Source organism: Netta rufina, assembly GCF_964035555.1.
Source record: "Netta rufina genome assembly, chromosome: 2".
In the NCBI taxonomy this organism is placed as follows: domain Eukaryota; kingdom Metazoa; phylum Chordata; class Aves; order Anseriformes; family Anatidae; genus Netta; species Netta rufina.
This window is the reverse complement of record NC_140124.1, coordinates 145,809,045-145,831,243: the sequence shown is the minus strand read 5'-3', so window position 1 is coordinate 145,831,243 and position 22,199 is coordinate 145,809,045. Positions and strand designations below refer to the sequence as shown.

At 40.7% G+C, this 22,199-nt stretch overlaps 1 protein-coding gene across 2 annotated transcripts in view; it reads right to left on the bottom strand.

Annotated features, from left to right (window-relative positions):
* Window positions 1–22,199, bottom strand: part of COL14A1 (collagen type XIV alpha 1 chain) — a gene marked incomplete at its 5' end in the record, with an annotated part of 120,167 nt that overhangs the window by 91,734 nt on the left and 6,234 nt on the right. For both annotated transcript variants that reach the window (XM_084281298.1, XM_084281299.1), the window contains 2 exons: window positions 16,027–16,113; window positions 19,221–19,364. In XM_084281298.1, the coding sequence (XP_084137424.1) occupies window positions 16,027–16,113; window positions 19,221–19,364 (231 nt within the window). The remainder of the gene's footprint in view (window positions 1–16,026; window positions 16,114–19,220; window positions 19,365–22,199) is intronic.

Genomic DNA, 22,199 nt, shown 5'->3' with positions numbered 1-22,199 from the left:
CCTACACAGCATTGTAGAACTTTCTTCCTATACCCCAATGTTTTAATTTACTTGAGAGGCAGAATAAATGTGGAGAGAGGCAGATAACTATGAAACAAAGTGCCACTTCTGACTGATAGCACTGATGTACCTATGTTTCCAGCAGCTTGCCAACCAAACTCTATTTGTGTATCTTGATAGAAAAATGAGTTAAGAAATCACCCTGTCTTTTAACTGAGAGTGCAATACATTTGTATTTCTCTTCCAATAGGCAACATGACAACAGAGAACAAAACACAGTGCTGAAATCTTTCCTGAAACTGAAGGTAAACGTGGCAAGACATTATGACCATTAAGCCATAATGATTTACAATGGAGATGTTCCACAGGCCTTCCTATGAAACACATGAAGCTAAAGACACTCGTCTGCAGATTACAGTGATAATTCCCCACTTCTCTTTGCTCTCAGTCCTGCATCTGTGAGCATTAATGTTTTAAATGAAACAGCTGTCTCAAAGTCTAAATGACTTTTCAAGGCAGAGAACTACATATTTTTATTACTGTGGTCATACGTATCCACCACTCCTGTGTCTAAATACTCCATCATTTGAGTTATTTTTCCCTTTGATTTAGTGAAGGGTGAAATCCTTGAGACCATTTTCTCTGGCTATATCTAGAAGGCAGTGAATCAGGGGACTGCGGACAAAACCGGCACTCAGAAATCCTGAAGGTTAATTAAGCTGTAAGTCCAAATCCCTCTAAACCATGATAAAGAGCTGGTCTGTATCTGAGCTTGTAACTAAGATACAGCTTTAACGTATCAGGTAAAATGACAGAAAAGAGCCTGCCTGAGAGAACAAACCGCAGCTCTACGAAGGTCATTAACCCAGAACTCACTTTACAGCCCAGTTCTGTAAAGCCAGGTGCACAGTGTGTTGTGGCCAGCTTGTTCCAGGAGAAAAAAAAAAAGGGATGGTGAAGTAGAGTTACAGTACAGAAGACTTTCAAATTCAAGTCATTGTATTACCCTCAAGCATTTCTTGAAATGGTATTAACGTAACCCATGTCTATGTTTGTATAAATAAATACATGGGATCTTCAGAAGTGTCAGTAATTTTGGAGGTCATGTGCCAACCTACAAAAGCCTTGGATGAAATTCCTGCCCTGTCAAATGTAACAATTCCTCCTTTGCCTATTTTACAAATGTGTCTGAGCGAACACCCTATGCAAAGAAACCACAGGCACCCAGAACCACAGTGTGGGGAGGTGGGAAGAGATCTCCTGTGAGGTCAGGTTTGGTGTCTCCAAAGATGGAGACCCCACAATCCCTCTTGAGCAACCAGAGTTTGACCACCATCACAGTATAAATGTGCTTTCTTAGATTTTAATTTAGAGTTATTTCAGTTTCTGTGCACCGTTTTTTGTCTTTCCAATGAGTATTTTTACACAATGAGTATTTTTACACATTTTTACATCCCCCTGAACTGCCTTCTCTCCAGCCTGAAAAGTCCCAGCTCTCTCAGCCTCTTCTCACCAGAAACATGCTCCAAGCACTTTTTAATTGTTTCAATTAAAAAATGAATTTTGGTTCCCTTTGCAGGATTCCCACCCATAAATCCATGCCTTTCTTGTCCATCCCAGCACTGGACCCAACAGTCCTACCCAGGGCAGGATTTTGTAGTGCCTTTTACTGAGCTGCGTGAGGTTCCTGCTGGCTTATTTCTATGGCCTGAGGGCACTCAGGATGGAGCCCAACCATGCTGGTAGATCAAGTACTCCTCCCATTTTTCATCATCTACATACTTGTGGAGGTACCCTGGGGTACATCACTAGTGACTGGCCTCCACCTGGCCATCATGCAGGCAGAGATCACAACTTGCAGGGCTTGGCAGTTCAGCCAGTTTTCCATCCACCCCACTATCCACACACCTCCCTCACACCTCATCAGTTTGTCTGTGAAGATGTTATGGAAGGCAGACCTTGCTGAAGTCAAAGTAAACAGCATCCACTCCTCCCCTTCATTCACCAAATTAGTCATGTCATTGAAGAAGGCTATCAGCTTGGTAAGGCATGATTTCACCTTCATAAATCCACGCTGATTACTCTTAATCACCTTCTTGTCCTTTTTACTTTGGAAATGGTGCCCAGGAGAATTTGCATCATCACTTTTCCATGGATCAGGGTGATGCTGCCTGGCCAGTAGTTCCCTTGTCCTTCTGGAGGACAGGAGTGACATTTACTCTCTTCCAGGTGTCAGAAACCTTCTCCCAGTTGCCACAATCCTTCAGAGATAATTGAAAGTGGATTTGCAATGAGATCGGCCAGCTCCTTTACTCCTGGGGGCATCTCATCATATCCCATGAACTTCTGTCTGTCAGTGTTGTTTAAATGTTCCCAAACTTGATTCTCCTCCACCAAAGATAAGTTGTTCTCACTCCAGACTCTAATGATTACATTGCATATGGTATTTTTTGAAAACATTGTCCAGAAACAACCTAAACGATCAAAAACTGTAAGAGTGAATTTAAAATTTATGCTAAAAAAAAAAAGAGACAATTATTTTAATTCATTCAGTCAAATCAGTGGTTGATACCCAAAGTATGCAACTGCTATGAGAGCTATAAAAACCAGAGTGTCTGAACTATCACAAGGTACAGATTATGCTTAGACATCTGGGTTTGTTTTTGGTTTGGCTATTAGCTTGTTAGTAACTTAGTCATAATCAAAATGAAACTGCTGACCCTAACCTAAAACCACGTACTTAAGTACACACACACACACTTACATCACCCTGGTGCCTGAAGAGCAGGCTGAGGGCAACCGTATAAAATGCATATTATTTATTTAAATAGTTCAGTGGAGCTCAATAGAGGATCTTTTCCAATGTTTCCAAGCAATAATTGTTCAATATTCAATAAATAATTGGTCAGTTGTTCTTGCTCAGTTTTTTTCCCAATAAATAATAATCATTGCATCACAGAGATATAATTACAAGCTATTAGGTCAGCTTTAGGGTTTCCCTCCCCCCATCTGTTTTCCATTCCCAGATTAATAAAACAGTAACAGTTGCAAGGCTGGCAAAGGACCTGTGATTTAGCTGAGACAAAACATGAGCTTCTGAGTGTCATTCTCCTTTTTTTTTTTAAGATATCGTCAAGCATAACTGCCCCACCAAAGTCATAAAAATATCTCAACCAACCTCTAACAGATACATTATTATTGCTTCCAAGTGATGTGTTATTACTACTTCTGAAGAGAACAAAGAAACACTAAACATTACGAAACTCTCAAGGCAGAAACATCTGCCACAGTTTGACACCACCTGCCTGCCCCCAAGGTATGGAGCTAAATTTCCATGCCGAGTGCGAAAGGTGTTGGGGGCAGGGAGAGAAGAGACGAGATACGGGTGATATTTCACAGGCCGCAGCCAGTCTTTCTGAAGGAGTTACCATCCCTGTGCTCACAATTTGCAGCTTTCCTCCCTTCATCATTCTTTTTAGATCAGTGCAAAAGACAAGCAAGTTTAACGTGTATTTTCAGTGCTACATAAACAAACAAAAACCCTCCTGAGGCTAACATTTATGCCTAAAACAGCTGTTTGCACCACTGTGTAGACCTGCTGACTTCTTGGATGCAAGGAAGCAGAATATGCTCAAGCACTGGTCCCTGGAGGACTCCAGGAGAGTGAGGTGAGAATACCACGGCTCTGTTCACTGGGGAATAATGAGCCAAACACACACACAAAGCCCAGCAGCTGGATGAGGAAAAAGGACTCCCTCATTTTAGCAGGCAGACGAGTACAATCAGCACAGATAACCAGACAGGTGAGATGGGTGAGAACATCTTTGACGGGGAAAACAAGGACTAATAAATTCTGTTTCAGCTCCTAACCAGCACCTTTAAAACCAAGGGGCACGGCTCTGCTGTAACACCAAGGCTCACTGAGCACAGGGCACCAGGCAAAGGGTGCTGACACACAGACAGGCCAGAATCAGAGTCCTGCATCACCGGATCGAGAAGGAACACGGAGACCCTCTGATTACACAGTGAGGGTGGCAGTGACCCTGAACTCATCTCTCCTGCTTCACGTTGATCACCAGCATTGGTATCAGATGAATGAGACAGGCTGTGAAACAAGACTCCCCTCTCAAAGTGGTAAGGAACAGCCTTGAAAGGGAACTTGTACAGCAAACAGCTCAAAAGAAAAAGACTTGGCACCTCCTCATTGTATTCAAGATAAGGCCATTTCAAGGATCATAGTCCCTGAAAACAGATACCGAAATGTTATCCTTAATCTCCTGTCTTGTTGTCCAGAGCAGGGAGCGATGCAGCTTGTTCATTAGGGTACTCAATGCAACTGGAACGTAAATCCACGATACAGGAATCTGTTGGTGAATGCCTCAGTCTCTTAGGATTGCAGCTTTCTTACAAGTCTTCATCTTGCACTTCAGCACTTGTTAAAGAAGCAGAAGGTGCTGGTGCAGTCTGCTACTGCCTCTCCAAACCTTTATTTTTATTTTTTTTGGCTCTCCCTTCCAAGATTGCCACACAACATTAAAAAAAAACATCCGGAGTTTCAACACGTTACTATGTAGCTTCAGTTTCAAAGACCAGGTAGTGTCTTTCATCAAAGACGATCATCACTCATGATATACAGAGATATTTACCTAGTATATACAGAGTCATGAGCAAGCCTACAGACTTCAAATTGTGGCATTATGAGAATTCATGCTGCCACAGGATGAACTGTTAAGGAGTGTCTCAGCTTAGTAGTAACACAAGTATTTCAGTAATGAAACATGTCAACACAGCCCCGAACCTGGCTGAAGGTAGCAGTCTCTTGCTGCCAGCACAATCCAACCGTGCCAGCACACTCTGTGGATTGGAGGGATGCTCAACAGCTAATGACCTGAAGAGATGAAAAGCAGCCTGAGAAGAGAAGGAAAGCCAAAGCTTCAATTATCAGTCACTCAAGCATGGGAATTGCAGTCTCCTGCTTCAGGTAAGAATTGATTGCACAAAGAAGCCAATGCCCTGAGGAAAGCTACCAAAGAAAGAAAGAGCCCAGATGGGAGGGTGTTCGGTTGGTAATGATTCAGACTTACCTAGAAATATGTGATTTCCTGTGCTGAGATATGAGGATACACGTCTTGTAATTCAAGGGTTATGAACCTGAACACCCTGATACTACGAACTAGATCATTTTACGACAAAAACAAAACTTACTTTAGGTCCAAGATAGGATGTGTCTCTTTTTCTACTCCGACAGAATGGAAAGAGAATTATAAGGTGTGTTGGTTTTTTGTTTATGACCGTGTATATGAACTTAATGCACTGACAGAAGAAGAGCAGCAGAGCTAAGATGAGGAGCCAGGAGGTAAGTGGGATCCCTGCATACGAATGGAGGCTGACCTTACCCGTTAACACCAAGCTTTTACTTTCCTGAACAATGCAAGAATTTGCCTGACATACACAAATTAAGGAATATATCCAGCAATCTCTGTATTAATACACAAATTCAAAGCAGGCTAAGGTAAATAAATGAAATAATTTACAATTTTACAGATGTTGTGTAAATAGACAAAGCAGTTACAAAATATGAGAGACCCTGTTAAATCAACCCCCCTCACACACACACACACACACACACACACACACACACACACACACACATATTTCTCTTTCTCTCTGATCCTCTCTTTCCTTATCTCACTTCAATCAGGGATTCCTTCTGCCATGGTCAAAGTGCATTTCTCAGAGCGAACCCTTTCCCAGTTCCAGCCTTTACAGCTACTTTTGGGTCTTCACTTTCCATCTTTCTTTCCCTCAAGAACATAATTCTCTTATGCAGATGATTGCAACACATTTACAAGTAAACTAATGGCCATTTACCCCTCATAGAAACAAATGCTGCAAGGTGTCATCTCTCAAACTCATCTGCATATTTTTCCTCCTTGACACAACGAACAACAAAAACTGCCCTCTTCCATAACCTTGCTTCTCAAGTGGCCAGCAGAAGCCTACACTATAAGAAATATAATTCATGCAGACATCTAAGATGCAGAAATAACAGAGTTCACCTAGCTTGATTGAACCCAGTTCCAGCCCCCTGCCGTGGGCAGGGACACCTCCCACCAGCCCAGGTTTCCCAAAGCCCCATCCAGCCTGGCCTTGAACACCTCCAGGGATGGGGCATCCACAGCTTCTCTGGGCAACCTGGTCCAATGCCTCACCGCTCTCAGAGTAAAGAATTTCTTCCTAATATCTAATCTAAACCTATGTTCTTTCATTTAAAGCCATTTCCCCTTGTCCTATCCCTACACTCCCTGACAAAGAGTTCCTCCCCAGCTTTTCTGTAGGCCCCCTTTAGGTACTGGAAGGCCTCTGTAAGGTCTCCGTGGAGCCTTCTCTTCTCCAGGCTGAAAAATCCCAACTCCCTCAGCCTGTCTTCATAGGAGAGGTGCTCCAGCTCCTCGATCATCCTTGTGGCCCTCCTCTGGACTCAATCTAACATTCCCATGTCCTTCTTGTGCTGGGGGCTCCAGAGCTGAACACAGCACTCCAGGTGGGGTCTCAAGAGAGCAGAGCAAAGGAGGAGAATCCCCTCCTTCGCCCTGCTGGCAATGTTGCTTTTGATGCATCCCAGGATACAGTTGGATTTCTGAGCTGCAAGCGCACATTGCTGGCTCATGTTGAGCTTCTCATCAACCAACACCCCCAGGTCCTTCTCCTCAGGGCTGCTCTCAATGTCCATCTCAGTACTGATATTTCCTATCAGGTTTTCCAGTAGTGGGAGGCAGGAAGCAAGAGTCTGCTGAAGGATTGTGGCCAGGTCTATAAAAGCATTGCTATTGAAAAAGGAAATCCAAGTTGCAAGTAGTCAAAGGATAAAAAGGCTTAGCTATGTCCTCCAGAGATATTCATAGGATGAACTCTTGGAATAAACACTGATCATCCAAAGCACAGTGAGCTAAACTTTCCAGAAGGTAAAAGGGAGTTTATTCAAGAGTTTCCCTGCAAGAGAGTCCTTCTGGATGTCCTCCAGTGACTCAGAAGGAGTTCCAAGTGTACAAAGCTCTTCATGGTGGCTCATAGGTTTACAGACTATCATGGAAACTGAAAGGATGCCTCTCATCAAATTCCACCTGGCTTGGATGGGATATCCTAAATTCAAAGGTCAAAGAAAGCAGCGTTATATTCTGGTAAGTCTTCAACTCCTGTTTTTAACCAGGTATTTGCATCATCAAGTTGAGGAAGAAGCCATCTCTTGCATAGTAGAAGTAGAACACAATCACTGTCTAAAGCAGCCACCATGCTTTGCCCACCTAGCAAGGATGGGGACTGCAGATAGAGCTGCTGGGCAGGTTCTAAGTGGAGTCTGGAGCAGAGATCTTTTAGCACTACTTCAGGATGGTGATCTGACCAGCAGTGAAGTCACTCACACACCAAGGTTCAAGCAAGAGTCTTATTGGCAAAGACCAGATGGGCAGGTGCTGTTTCCATTAGCAGGAGCTGAGATGAATGCATCATGGATCCTCCACTTGAGCTAAGGTTCAGTAGAAAAAAGCCTTAGATATTATCCAAATGTAAAAGTGAGAAAGATCAAAATGGGATTATAATATTGTTCCTGTGGCTGAGCAGTCTCGGAGTACTGAGAAGAGTGTGGTGAGGGAAGCACAATTAAAAATGCCTGTCAACGTTTTGTGGTGCTCCAAAATGTTCTAAGAGTATGGCAGCATGATCCAAGCACTTCCCAGTCTTCTCAAGGGATGCATGGGGATCTGAGGTCATCCCCCTAAAGGCACATGGATAATAGATTCATTTTTATGTTGATATTACCTTTAATTGAGCAGCAAATGTTACAAGCAGGTGTACACCACACACACAAAACCTATTCACAATCAGGTCAGCCAAGGGACTTCATCTGACTGCATGCAAGACGGTGCTGAAAAGTAATTTTTCTACTAAATTACTAAAATATTCCACTAGTTGCTAACCACAAAACTCAAAAGTAAACTGAAAAAAAAAAAAAAAAAAAAAAAAAAAAGGCAGTCCTGAAGTAACTATAACAGCCTACACAAAACATGTACCCAGTTTGTAGGCAGCTAAATGGCAGCATACACGCACCCTGCTTCATACACAACAAGGTGATGCATCCACATTCCCCCTACAGATGCTGCAAAGGTGAAATGTTCAAGTCTCAGTATGATGTATACACATCCTTTAGGGACATGCAGGCTGTAGCCTAATATTTAGACAAATGCAATCACTAATTCTAAACTTTACTTTATTCTTCAATGCAAACTTTAATTTACACATGGCCAAAAATGAACCCTATCATGCTGAAGTACTACACAGTGTTTAAAGAACTTTTCACATCTCCCACGTAGGAAATGCATCCATCTACATGCTGCAGTATCTAAGAAACTAATGCTAAAGACTAACAGCCAGGGCCATGTATACACTTTGTATTGGGGGACATAGCAGACATCGTTGAGCTAGCTAGTTTTGAGCAGGCTAGCACATATACCAGTGTTGTGGATGATACAACTGCACAGCTGTCAGCTTTGTTGTAAATTTGGCTGCATCTAGTTCAAGCAATCCTTCAATATTATACTGCACTCCACTGGAACAACAATAATAATAATAGTTAAGTAGAAACTTTGATCAAAAACTCATGGCTTATGAAATACTAATCACAGAACTATGAAAAGCTACAAGATACCTCTCTGGCGATCTTGGGCTTTACCTACTGTGCAAGCTCAGGCCAAAGTAGTTCAGCATTTGCCTCTTGTACAATTCCAACACAGCCTCAGAAACTAAACATTAATTGCAGGGGTATCTTGCTGGTACCTTCCATGATCAGCAACATATTTTTATAACTCGTGCTTACATCATAGCATGGTCTAGATATTGGAGTAGGCATTCAAAAACAGGAAAACATGGTCTCCCAGCATAGTTCTGGGTCTGCTAACACCTCTCACATAAAAAGGAGGACACCACCCACATGGTATAGGTTAAAAAAAAAAAAAAAAAACTCTAAAAAATCATATTTTTCTCTATTGCTCTGATTGCAGTTGGCCACATGTCTTAAAATTGGATGAATATATTTTGGGACCTGGAAATAAAAACTGAAAATGAACCAGTAAATAGGTCAAAACAGGTTAAACTAGGATGAGAGGTTGTATTTTACATTTAAAGAAAATTCCATTAGAGCATTAATCCTGGAATCACAGAGAAAGACAAACCTCTCACAGGCTGTAAGACTGCAGAGAAGAGAGGAAAAAAAAAAAAAAAAAAAGAGGAGTAAAGGGGCAGGAAAGAGAAGACAGAAAAGAAGTCATCCACATTAAAAGCCACAGACAAGAAACACAGCCCACGAACAATAGTTTTATTGTGCAATGAAGAAATGGAATTCCCTTTCTTCCATCTGCTGTGGTCATTCTGGAGTATTAATTTACCCTTATACAATAAATCCGTATTTTTTGCCATCTTGGTTCAGGCTTCTCATCCAGTTCCAGGGAAAGAAATATAATGCATTCACTAAAATACAAGTGAACCTACAGCGTATGAGGTTATGTGCTTGCCTTCACACATGAAGGAGAGCAGAGGTACAATGCCAGTTGGAAGAACCTGAATAACACCCTTACAGGATTATTCCCAAGTCCATCACAGAAGAGCCATCAGCCCATGGTCCTGGGGTGAAACCCATAATGTTGACCGAAGGAAAGGCTTTTCAGAGCACTGTTCAGACTGATGGGGTTACTGCCTAGGTGGTAATGAGATTCAGGAAATAGTATTTGGGGATTGTCCAAGTCTTAGTTTGATATACGTAGGGGAGAAAACAAAGAGGGAAAGAGAGGGATCAAGGTAATTTGGGAAGTAACTACCATGGGAAAAAAAAGATAAAGATAAAAAGATAAAGTAATAAAAGGGGTCCCTTCTACCTATGCAGGTGGCTGGTTAGTACTCTTGCCTAGCCAAGCCCTGTGCCACAGGCTGTCCCATCTTCTCATTAAACTCCTTTTGTAATTAATGTTCTAGGTGAGGAACGCTCTATTCTGTGTGCACGGCTGTAGGTGTAAATGCCAGCAACCAAAGTCAGGCACACGAAATTGGGTGACTTATGGTCTGTGATGCCAACAAGTGGAACAAGTGAGGTCTAGATGCCAGCAAATGCAGCGGGCATGGCAGGCCACAAGCTCTCGTGCATCCATGGTGCCAGTAACAGAAGAAGCAAGGGTGCTTCTTCTAGCTGTCAGCAGGCTAAGTGGCTCAGAAGCCATGCACCAAAGCAGCCCTAAGCCTGGGCCAGATATCTGTGTGTCCGTATGAGACAACTGGAGGAGCTGGCTACCAGAGGGACTAGGAAGTCCAGGTCTAGAGATATTTTGGCCTGAAGGTCAACTGAGACCCAGCTGCCTGGGCGTGTGTCTGTCTGCTGACACAAATGGAGATCCAGGGGTCAGTTACCAGAGGGATCACATTTCCCACTAACAGGCTTTCATCCTGATCAGCCAGAGAGGTGAAGAAGCCACTGATGTTTCTGTCAGTGTGAACCCTGTCTGCTTTTGCTCATGCTGACCTGTGTGGCCGAACATGTATTTATGCATTTTACTGTACTTATCAGGACTACTTGCTCAGCTTTGCTGCTGGTTGGATGTGGGGACATGGAGCTACAGCAACCCTGCTTGGCTATATTGGGCTGCTGGATCCCGTGAGCCCTAACAGGACACAAGAATATCTCACATTGAAAGTGGGAGAGAGAAGTACTTTCCAGTAAACCTTACTTTTAGCCTCAGATTGCAGAAGCAGATTAGCGTGCAAGACTGAGAAGCTGCTAAAGACTATATAAGAGGAACAGAATGGCACTGGGGAAATATACCCACACAAAACAGTTACGATCTCTTTCTTCTGGCTTGTCATAATGCAAAAGCTGAAGTGCCCTCTGTAAAAGCTCAGGGAAACACTGTTAACATGGCCAATTAATTACAGGTTACACAAAGACAGTTAATGAGTTCTGTAGCCTCAGAGTTCAGTAAGCAATAAAAAAAAAAAAATAGAAAAGTGTCATAACTAAACCCAACATTTGCAGCAACGCTAGCCAAGATGAAGTGAGTAAAACTTGGAAACAGCCAATGGAGCAGCGGAAGTTCAGAAGGTATTCATTCCTGTGGCTTCGTCAAATACCTCATGGCACTAATTTCACACTGTCTAGTAATACTTACTGAAGCATCCGACATTAACTAAGACAAGTTAATAAATTAGATGATGAGTCTTTTCTACCAAGAAGCATGTTAATATACTTCTCTGTGGACTTTTTCCAACACTCTTTAACACTCAATAGCTACAGAGTGAATGTCAAGGCTCACCTGCATCAGAGGTGATAGAGGTACTGGAAGAAGAAAGCAAATCAGAGTATTTTTCAAGTTTACTGCTCCTCTTATTTCTATCACTATCCAAAGACCAGCGTGACCCCACTGCAAAAGCTATTATAAGACAAACATCAGATACATATGCCGTGATATTTTGAGGAATGATATGCCTTTTGCATTGTCTGATAATGTGCACAGCAGTGGAAGAAGGAAAAAAAATATTATGGAGAAAACAGGGAAAGGGTTGAGGCAAGTGGTTGTTTTAATATTTGGGGTTGTGTTTCCCACTAAGTTTTTTACTATTATTATTTTGATTGGCAATAAATTAAGTATTTTTTTCACAAGTCAAGTGTATTTTGTCTGCAATAGTACTTGGTAAACAATCTCCCTGTCTTTATCTCAACCCATGAGCTTTTTCATTCCTGTTCTTCCTATTTTCTCCCCATCTTCGTGGAGAGGGGAGCGATCAGGCACGTAGGTTGGAGTTTGGATGCTAGCCTAGGCTAACCCATGGCAACTCACAAATAACCCCCCCAAATGAAGTTTGCAAACAAAAAATAAAATTGGCCCTCACTGTTCTGTTGTTTTCATTGAAATGGTTGGCTAAAAACATTTCAGACACACTGAAACAATCTAAAAAGAAAGGATATAGTCGTAGACTTGCCACAGGGTATAGTCAAAACTCTGATTCTCCCTTCCCGAAAGGGATTTGATTAGAGAATCACTCGCAGAAGCTCTTTGAGAAACTGTAAAACATCTGAGAAGGCAAAGAATGTATTAACTCCTTTCACTGTACAGAAAGGAGCTTTGTACTTGAGGGAATTGAGTACTTGAACCTTGGCACCTCTCCAAATATCAGTGCATGCTGAATGAAGCTGAATCTGTGAACTTTATCTCAGAGAGAAAGAGAAAAGGCTTCTGACATGATTGAGTGTAGAGCAGCGATAAATCACTTTGCTGAAAACTGACAGGTTCTGAAAAATATAGAAAGAAGATTCAACACTTGAAAGTGGTTGTTCAGAAGAGCTAGAGGAGGTTTCTGGAAATCAAATATGAAGTTAACATTTGATGTATGAGTGCTAGACATTAAAGGTGAATTAATTTGGCACAATGACATTACTGAATATACATGGGAGGTTTATTTGAGATAAGAGCACAGTACTTAGAGCAGGAAAAAAAGGAGTCAATCTTTTCAAACTACTTGAACGGGCAGTACACAACAGATGGAAAATTTAATCTGGGTTACTAAAGCTGCTGGAAAAATTAATAATGAGCCACACAAGACACTGACAATTTCATAAACTGAATACAAGCTCGTTTAGAAACGCACAAAAAAGGTAGATTTGGGAGGTTAGGAGAAGATGCCCACACCTCCCAGAGCTAACTAGAGCCTCAAGCAGTTGCTAATCAAATAGGGGACAGCACTGCAGAACCAGTCCTCCAAACCACAGAAGAAAAGAAGAATGAGAAACCATCTGGAATCGTTAATACAGATATCCATCTTGCATTTTTGAGTGAAGAACTGGTTTCTGTGAGTAGAAGGCTTACGGTGAAATCTTTGTTCCACTGAAATTGAAAGTGAGATCTGTTTTATATTGTGTGATCATGAAGAGAGTTATTAGCTAAGTATTTCTAAATGACAAATTTCAATGATGATGTGCCTTTCATGCCTTTCAGGAAAATTAACAGGATACGTAGAGATCAGACAGTAAGAGCTATTGTAACGCATACCCTGGACCTGCCATTATTGGCAGCATCCACATGCTTTTTCCATATATTTTAATAAATTTATTACTGCACCTTAATAGTTGCAGTATTATTGACAGAGTCCACATGCTTTTTCCATAAATTTTAACAAGTTTATTACTGTGTCTTAATAGCTTTGTCCCCAAAACATGCAGATGAAATTATCTAGCCTACTAAAATGCCAGATTGGTCTAATATTCACACTGGAGAATTTTGCCAGACAGTTCTCCACATGGAGAAGACAGACTGATGACCTTCGCCTTTGTAAGGCTTGCAAAGACACTCCAGCCTCTTATATAATGATCCCTCTGTAAGATTTGGGGCAGATGTTCACAGAAGACACCTTCTTACTTCAAAACTTGGCACAAATACTTGCAGAAATGGTTAAATAAGCTTTTGCCATCCGTTCAGTCAAGCAAAAATAGAAGCCATAGCCATTTCCTGACAATACCAGTCCAGACAATGATTGCTTTCAAATTAATTTGTGGGTAAAGATTGCTCCATTTTCAGATAATATATTATACTACCCATTTATTTCATTGTGTGTTAACTCCTAAAGTCTCACCAACTTGATCAAGGATATAGTACAGCCATAGAGTGTATCAGAGTTGCTATTAAATCCATCAAATTTAGCCATAACACTAAATTGTTATGAAACCAATTAACTGCTGGCCTGAATTCATTTGGTCATACTCAGATCATTTCCTGTCAAACATCTGCAGAGGATCAAGTTATTTTTCATGGTTTTACCATAAAATTTTGCTCTTACTTCTTTACTCCATTTATTTCACAGACTCTTCCTGATTAACTTTTTTCATTCATTGATCCAATTTCAGTTTGAGGTAAAACAGTCTTTACAAATTAAACTAGTAAAGTTTTGATACCATTTCTCTTTATGTATCAATTTTGAATCCACTTCTATTCCAGCTATGCATTTTTTGCTGATGCTGTTATTTCTGCACAACTTTTTTTTTCGCTTGGACTTTCACTCTACTCCCACTGAAGTCACTCAGTTGGAATCTCCATCACTTTGAATAATCATTATACTGTGCAAAGGGAAGAAATATGCAATAGCTAGACAGTAGGAAAAAAAAGAAGTCTAAGAAGTCTTATTACTTTACATTTCAGTATAGCTGGATTGGGAATGGGTTTAAACAAAAGCAAGAGTTCATACAAATTAGCATAGGCTTGGGGTTTTTCCTCGTCTATTTTGCTTATTGAGAAATTTTTAAATGTTGCATTTCTTTCAAACATATAGCCCATTTTTCTAGTAAAAGATGTTACAGTAAATATAAATTTTCACAAGTGATAGATGAAAGTCTATTTTGCTCTGATACAATTAAAGAGGTTTAGATGAGTAAGAAGTTGGAGGGGGTGGAGGAGAGTTAAAGACTTTGCAAGTAAACAAGAATCCTGAAGAGGAAGAGGCTGCAGATCCAGTCTCCTCTTGCCAACTGCATTTTTGCCCCTACTGCATGAAAAAATCATAAATCCTCTCCCACAGTCTGGCAGACACTTTCCTCTGTCTGCATTTAATCAAGATTTTCCTATTACAGGCCCATTTTTCCCTCCTTCAACTTTTATCACTTGTCCTTTGGTAAGAAAACAATCATATTTTCCTTCTTTGCTTCTCTCATTTCTTCCATCTCGATCTTGTTCTAGACATGAAAAAAAGATCGCTACCCTATCATACACTTGCAGGTATAACTTTCTTCTTCTATACTAAATGCCAATTAACATTTTATCCAATGCACCCAATGTCATAAACTTAAGGGTACTTTGGCTTGAAAAAATGCTGCATGGAAACAAACTTGTATATTGTAAATAAATTCAACATGGCACAAATACATGTGGTAAGAAGACAATAATCACTCAAGTGAAAAAAAAATTGCATGGACTTCATGAAGTTTTGGATGAGGTCTCTGATACTTTGTTACCAGGACACAGAACAAAAAGGGACTGGAGAAATGGGAGCCTCAAAACCATCCAATTTATTCAGAGAGAATAAGGTCATATCAAGCTTTTCTCTGTGCTTGTTCTGTACATCATAAATAACTGCTGAAGGGAATAATTACTGTTGGGTTTACTTCATAAAGAAGATGCTATTTGAATTTTAGAGAAATGGGAAACAAACATATTAAGCTCAAAATACTATTGCCCATTTCAGATGAGCTTCTTCTGACAAGCAATATTGCATTTCACCAGAAGATTGGCTCCTTGCAACTGTACAAAGCAGACTCTTTTTTTCCCTTTCAAAATATTCCAAATGCTTTCATCATATATAAAAACCCATATTAGGACAGAGGTATCAAGTTATCACATGCGTAATTGTAAAACTATACCACTTTGACTTTAGGTGAGAGTTAATACTGCAAGTCTGTCTTGCAGGCAAGACAACATGAAATCATTTTTTTTTTTCCTGTATACATCTGAATACATACATATATATATATATATATAAATAACATGATTTATATAAGATTTTCATACATTATGATTATTTAACCGTATTTAAATATACACCCCCACACACACAGATACATATAAATATGCTTACACACACTAGGATTTTTTTTTTTTACTACTCAAAGTGCACCCAGTGGAGAACTACAGGCAGTATGGTGTTTTTTGCCTTTTTTTTTTTTTTTTTAAATGCAGGTTCAGAACCTGCTTTTATGTTATTCATAGTGGTATTTAGTGCTTACTGTATAAAGTGATAAAACAGAACACAGAACTAAAAGCAACCCCTCTGTTGTAGCAACTCTCCAATATTCCTGAAAATACTGATTCTTCCCTTCTGTTTAACTTAATCCTGGGAAACAGATTTAAAGTAATCATTTAAATAAAATCTATACAGTGGCCAAGTTAAATAAAGAAACTGATATCTATCAGAATATCACACAAGTCCTATGTGGTATGATCTGACCTTCTGGAGCTGGTTTACTCGCGTTTGTTTTTTCTGGATCCTTCACCTTGGATTTACTTGTTTCTTTTCTTCTCTCTATATCTTTAACTAGAAAAGTAAGGGGAAAAATAAATCAGTCAAACCAGAAACAGTGCAGACAGAAGCGTGTAATTTTGCTCTTCCAGATAGAGACGTTTCATGCATATCTTGCAATATGCTTAGGTGACAAGTGAGTGTTACTGGGTTTTCTTTCCCTCCCTTTGGGTTTATTATTTTTACAAGTCTGCCCCCATCCCCATCATCATTAAAGTTCTGAAAAGTGACTCTCCTCACTCAGGAGACTCCAACTACAGTGACATCAGCATCTAAACCCACAAAGACAAGAGCCAGTACTGGAAATACAGCCCAGAAAGCTGGCAAAGCTAGCTGGGGAAAGTCCAGTACTGCAGAGTTCCACTGCAAGTCGTCCAGCACAAAAGCACATAAGCCAGCTGTTACATTATCCTCTTTAAAGAACCCGCTTAAATCCCATGCCCAAATCTGTGCTCAGGGCACCAAATATTCCCATGAAAGCAAAGTTGCTCCAAAGCTCAGACTTCAACAGTTCCTTCTCCTGCAAGTGGGTGGAATGCCTCACTTATTATGTCCCAGGTTTCTCATAACAGCCTAGCAGAACCCAGCTTGATTAGCAATTCCTGATATTATAATAGTAGCCAGTATCTACTCCATGATGGTCTGAAAGATTCTGGCAGAACCACTGCTAAAGTCACATACTAGAAAAAAAAATATCAGAATTTCTTTAGAATGGTAATTGGTTTCAACACCCCACCTATCTACAATGGCCAAGAAGAACTTGAAAAAATAATAATAAAATAATATATTTCATAGAAGATAGAATTATACTCCAATTAAAATCTTTAGTTTATGTAGCCCAGACTTGTGACCAACATTCTTTCAAGTAGACACTGAATCCTAGCCCAGATGAGAGTCTCTCCATGCTACATCCCTCACAAAACACTGTGAGAGGGTGAAAGGTTATCTGTCTCTTGAAACATACAACATCAAAAGGACAATACACATATTCTGTTTTGCGTAAGTGAAACCGAAGCCAAATGAATTTCATTGATTTACCCTACTGTACATGGAGTATCTGGAACAGCATTCTCTCAAGTCCCAACCCAAAATATAATTACTTGACCATCTTAAGGTCTTATGAAGACAACAAACCATCACCAAACCTCTCCCTGTGGAAAGCCTCTTGCAGAATTTACAGCCTTCACACTCCAGGTATAGAAATAAGGATACTGGTGAAAAAAAGTAACTGAGGTTTTTACTCCTTTCCAAACTAACATACTGTGTGTAGCTGTACCTCACCTCTGTCTTTTGGGAATGGTTGTGAAACTGATTCAGAAGTAAGTTAAGTCTGCAAGCTTATTGAGGAATCAGCTTTTACCACAGCACATCTTGGATATCAGTTGTGCTACAGAAAAAGCCATGACGACATCAGGTCTTACTCAGAGGCCTGAGTTTAATCCTTACATAAACAAGTCTCCAACTAAAATAAAAAAAGAAGTAAATTTGGCAGAGTACTACTAGGCCAGAAAGGATGCCATTGCTTAGCAACTAAGAGCATTCCTTTGAATAAAGGCTAAGAGCAGCCACCACTAAGGAGATGCCAGTGGCCTCCTCTAATGCTAGTGCTGGGGAGGGGCAAATCTCCAGAGAAATGGTTCAAAAGTTTGAAAATGCTCACAGGAGACAGGCCAGTCACATGCTGATAGAGAGTTTTGGTTTGGGGAAAGCCCTTTCTAATTGTCAAAATCCTAACCACATAAGAAAAACAAACAGGAAGACACCGGTTTTACCCACTCATTTACACAGTGAGCTTAACTACATCTTCATGGCTGGATCCTAAAGGAAGAAATTCCCCAGTGCCCTTTGTTAATTATGTACTATATATAATAGCTTACAAGCAGTGACAGAATAAAAGAGAACCCCTGACTATATAAAAGGAATACTCTTTTAAAAATAAAATCTTATGGTAGACTTGAGAAGAATGCTTTGTGTATCAATTACAACACAACAGCATTAAAAAACACACTTCCAGTGCACTAGAACGCAGCATTTTCTCCAAGCTTTGGACTTGTTTGACCTTTTATCATCTCAACAATCAGTGACTACTTGTCAGAGAAAGGGGAGAGAAAACATGGAATAGAGGATCAGAGAAATAAGTCTTTGTACACATGTTGTACCTGGTTTTATTCATGCAAGGCATCAGATGGTCAAAGAAACTCCAGTCTCACTGGATGCTACATGTTTTCTTTGGCAGCAAGGGAAGAGAGTACTGAGTAGAACACAACCCCCACGTTGTTAATTCAAGCTGCCAGCTCTGCTTTTCCTTTTTCTAGGAATAGAGCTAGTTTAAAAAGCAACCACACCTAATATTATAGAACTTGGTACGACTTTCTGTGGGCTGCTCTTTAATGCTAAAGTAATCTGTGGTTTTGTGGGTTTCCTAACTGGGATGGTACTTAAAATCGTCAACACACAGTTGCAGTGACAAAAAGCTGGGAAGACATCTGTCTTCATTGGCCAAGTTGACACCATACTTAATAGAGCTGTTTAAAATGCAAATCATGGAAACTCAAGTGTTTTACCTGTGAATTTCTTGTAATACCACCTTTTCACTATGATACACATACTAAAAATACATATAGGTCAGATAAGAGTCTTAGGCATAATCTGTAAACATATTTGACAGCTGAAGACCAGTAAGGATTTGGCCTTTCATAGTATCATGGAACAAGCAACTAACAGCCACTTGACACAGCTATAAGAATCTTTGAATAAAAACAGTTGAATGAAAGGAAGGAAACTTTTTAATGCGTCAGAACATAGCACTTCCCTTCTTATTTCTGCTCACTGAAGTTTCTCTTCCATGAGATACTGGCAAATTTCATAGAGGAATAGGAAACACAGGAATCCCAAACCAATAAAAACAAAAATAGCCCAAAGTAAGAATCTCCTGTGCAATTGCAACTGGATTAATCAAGACTTCCAGCTGCATCAGGTAAAAATCTGTGACTCTGATCAGCCTTACATCACAGAAGAAACTGGTTTTCTATTATCTGCCTTTATATCAGAGCTTGCTATGGTTTCATAAGTTACACTGAATAGCTGATATACTCTGCACATCAAGTATAAAAGATACCTACTTCTGAACTGGCCTTGGGCTGGTTTACTCTCCTTGTCATCACTGAATGCAATGATCTGCAGGGCATAGCTTTGGTCTGGAATAAGACCTTGAATAATCGCTTTGGTAGCAGTGTTTTGAAGAATTAGTTGATTGGTTTTTCCACCTGTAACAGAAAAGACAAAAAAAAGACACATACATAATTTTGCTTTTATTGCAGTAAGGTAAATGGAATGACTTAGAACTACCTCGAGCTCTACAAAGACCCAAGTGTCTTCCATTACCACTTTTGGAAATATCCAGACAGCCAGGCCAGAGAACATCCCAGAAAAGCAAGAAGTCAGGCAGCCCGACCAAAGACAGAGGCCAGATTTTTGGATATAAACACTCTAAAATGAATCAATCTGACCTTGTACCTGGGTCCCACAGAATATTCAACATACCCAGCATAACTATTCAGATGGAAATCAATATTTATCAATAAGAGGAAACAGCTTATGGAAAGCACAAAACCAACTCATAAAGCAGAGAAATACTGCTTATAACAAAAAGTACAGACTAAAGATTAGTGATAAAATAACAAGCCACGTTGAAAGGAACCGCTCAATGTCTCTCAGAATCACCAAATGGTCAAGGTTGGAAGGGACCTCTGGGTGTTTTTTTTATTCAACCCACCTGCTCAGGCAGGGCCACCTACAGCCATTTGCCAAGGACCATGTCCAGACAGCTTTTAAATGTCTAAAGAGATGAGACTCCATAACCCTTCTGGACAATCCGTGGCAGTGTTTGGTCACCCTCACAAAAAGTGTTTCCTAATGGAACACCTCCTGTGTTACGGTTTGTGCCTTTTGTCTCTTGTCCTGGCACTGGGCACCACTGAACAGAGCCTTGGCTTTGCCTTTTCCTCCCTCCCTGCAGGTATTTATACACATGGATAAGATCTTCCCTGAGCTTTCTATGCTGAACAGTCCCAGCTCTCTCAGCCTGTCCTCAGGCTCCAGTCCCTTCATCATCCTTGCAGCCCTTGGCTGACTCTCTCCAGCAGCTCTGTATCTCCAGTCTACCTTCCTTCTCAAAGCAGGTCTAGTTTGAACAGGTCACTCAAGACCACGTCCAAAAGAGTTCTGAATATCCCCAAGGGTGGAGATTCCCCAACTTTCTCATGGTTGCCTGTCCTGATATCTGACAAGCCTCATGGTAGAGGAAAACACCAACTTTTCTCAATACGTGACTGGAATTCACATGCTCCAGTTTGTGTCTATTGTCTGTCGCTGTTGCTACACACATCTGAGAAGAGTATGTCATCTTCTTTTCTACGTTGTCCCTTTAGACAGCAGTAAGACCTACCCTGAGATTTCTCTTCTTAAAACCTAACAAACCCAATTCTCTTTGTATAACCGTGTGCTCCAAGCTTCTACCTTGGCTGTCCTCCACTGGCCTGCTCTGCTACCTCAGTGTCTTTCTGGCAATGCAGAACCTGAATTAGGACATAGTACAAACAAGTGCAAGTCGAGCAGGCACCAAACACAGGGAATGAAAAACTCTGAATCAGGTGGCTATGTTTTTGTTGGTATAACTTGTTTTATCATTGTACTTCTTTACTGCATGAGCATCCTTGCCTGCTGGGACCCCAGATCCTTTCTACAGAAGATGGCTTACTACTCTGAGCAGAAACACGGTTATGCTTGCTGTTTCCAGCCCATATTTCCCAATGTGACAAAAGAACTTTATAACTCTTTTATTTACAAGAGAATATTTGATAGTGTTGATAGTTTTTCCTCCTGACTTGAGCAACTCACAACATCAAGTAGGTGATCAACAACATGGATGAAGGAAAGAGAAAGCATGGCAACCATGCTGACAGAGCAGCTTAAGAAGCATCAGAAGACATCATTTAAGCAAGAAAGTCAGGAGATGGAGAACTCACTGTACAGTGGAATTATAGGCTTGTTACAAAAGAGACAGAAAGGCTGATCAGTCCCTTAAATGAAAGGCAGAATTAATTCAACAGGCAAAGGGAGCATAACACACAGACCTAAGAGCTTTTGATCTATGAGATGAAACAAGAAACATGAACTGAAACAGATTAAATATGGAGGCAGTATTTCATAATAGAGAGGAATGAAGTTTGGGGCAAGAAAAAATCTTTAGACACCCAAACCGAAACCCAAAACTTTTCCAGGTAAGTAAACCATAAGTAGTGTTAGCCAACTTCCTTTACAGTATGCAATGTACCAAAGACATATATTGAAAACTAAGTCAATTGCACATTTGCCATACCCCATACATTTAATTATCTATATACAAGACAAGTGTATGGAAACTGTACGAGTGTATGGACTGCACAAGTGTAAGGTCTGAAGTAACAAGATGGATCCAAAGAGCTCCCAGCAGTATAAATGCCACGCAGCATTTCATTGCGTACCTCCTTGCACACCACTGCTACTCTAGGCCCCAGGAAAGTACTTAACCAGCTGTTGAAAAGCCCCATGCTTCAACTGACAAGGATTTACCTGAGCTTCATGTCATGAGCTGCCTGTTCCCACAGATCTACTTTCAAGCTCTTGAAACTGCTGAAAATACTTTTCTCTCCTGCCCATCCATGTTGCCTGCTGCTCAACCCATTAGAAGTTAGTGCCAGCAGTCTGAGTACAAGGTGAGAGGTGCTGTGTCCCAGTTCCTTGTGGAAGCCCCCCCCACCATGGGCAGACAAGTGCCCCAGAAGTCCCTCTCCTGTTCCCAGTTTCTCAGTCTGCTTCTTTTCACTTCTGAGGGCTGCCTTTTTGTAAAGCATCATCCCTCACGTGCTCCTTGACACCCTGTGACTGGTTAGGAGGGCAAGCCACCCTTCTGGTTTGCCCAAAAGTACTGCAGGTACCTCCCACTAAACACACAGGGCCACTGTTCTGTTTTGACTGGCCTCTTAAGGCAGGGAGCTGTCAAGTGTGGTACATCATACCCCATGGACTTGCACACTGCTCTGTCGTTGGCTGCCAGTTCT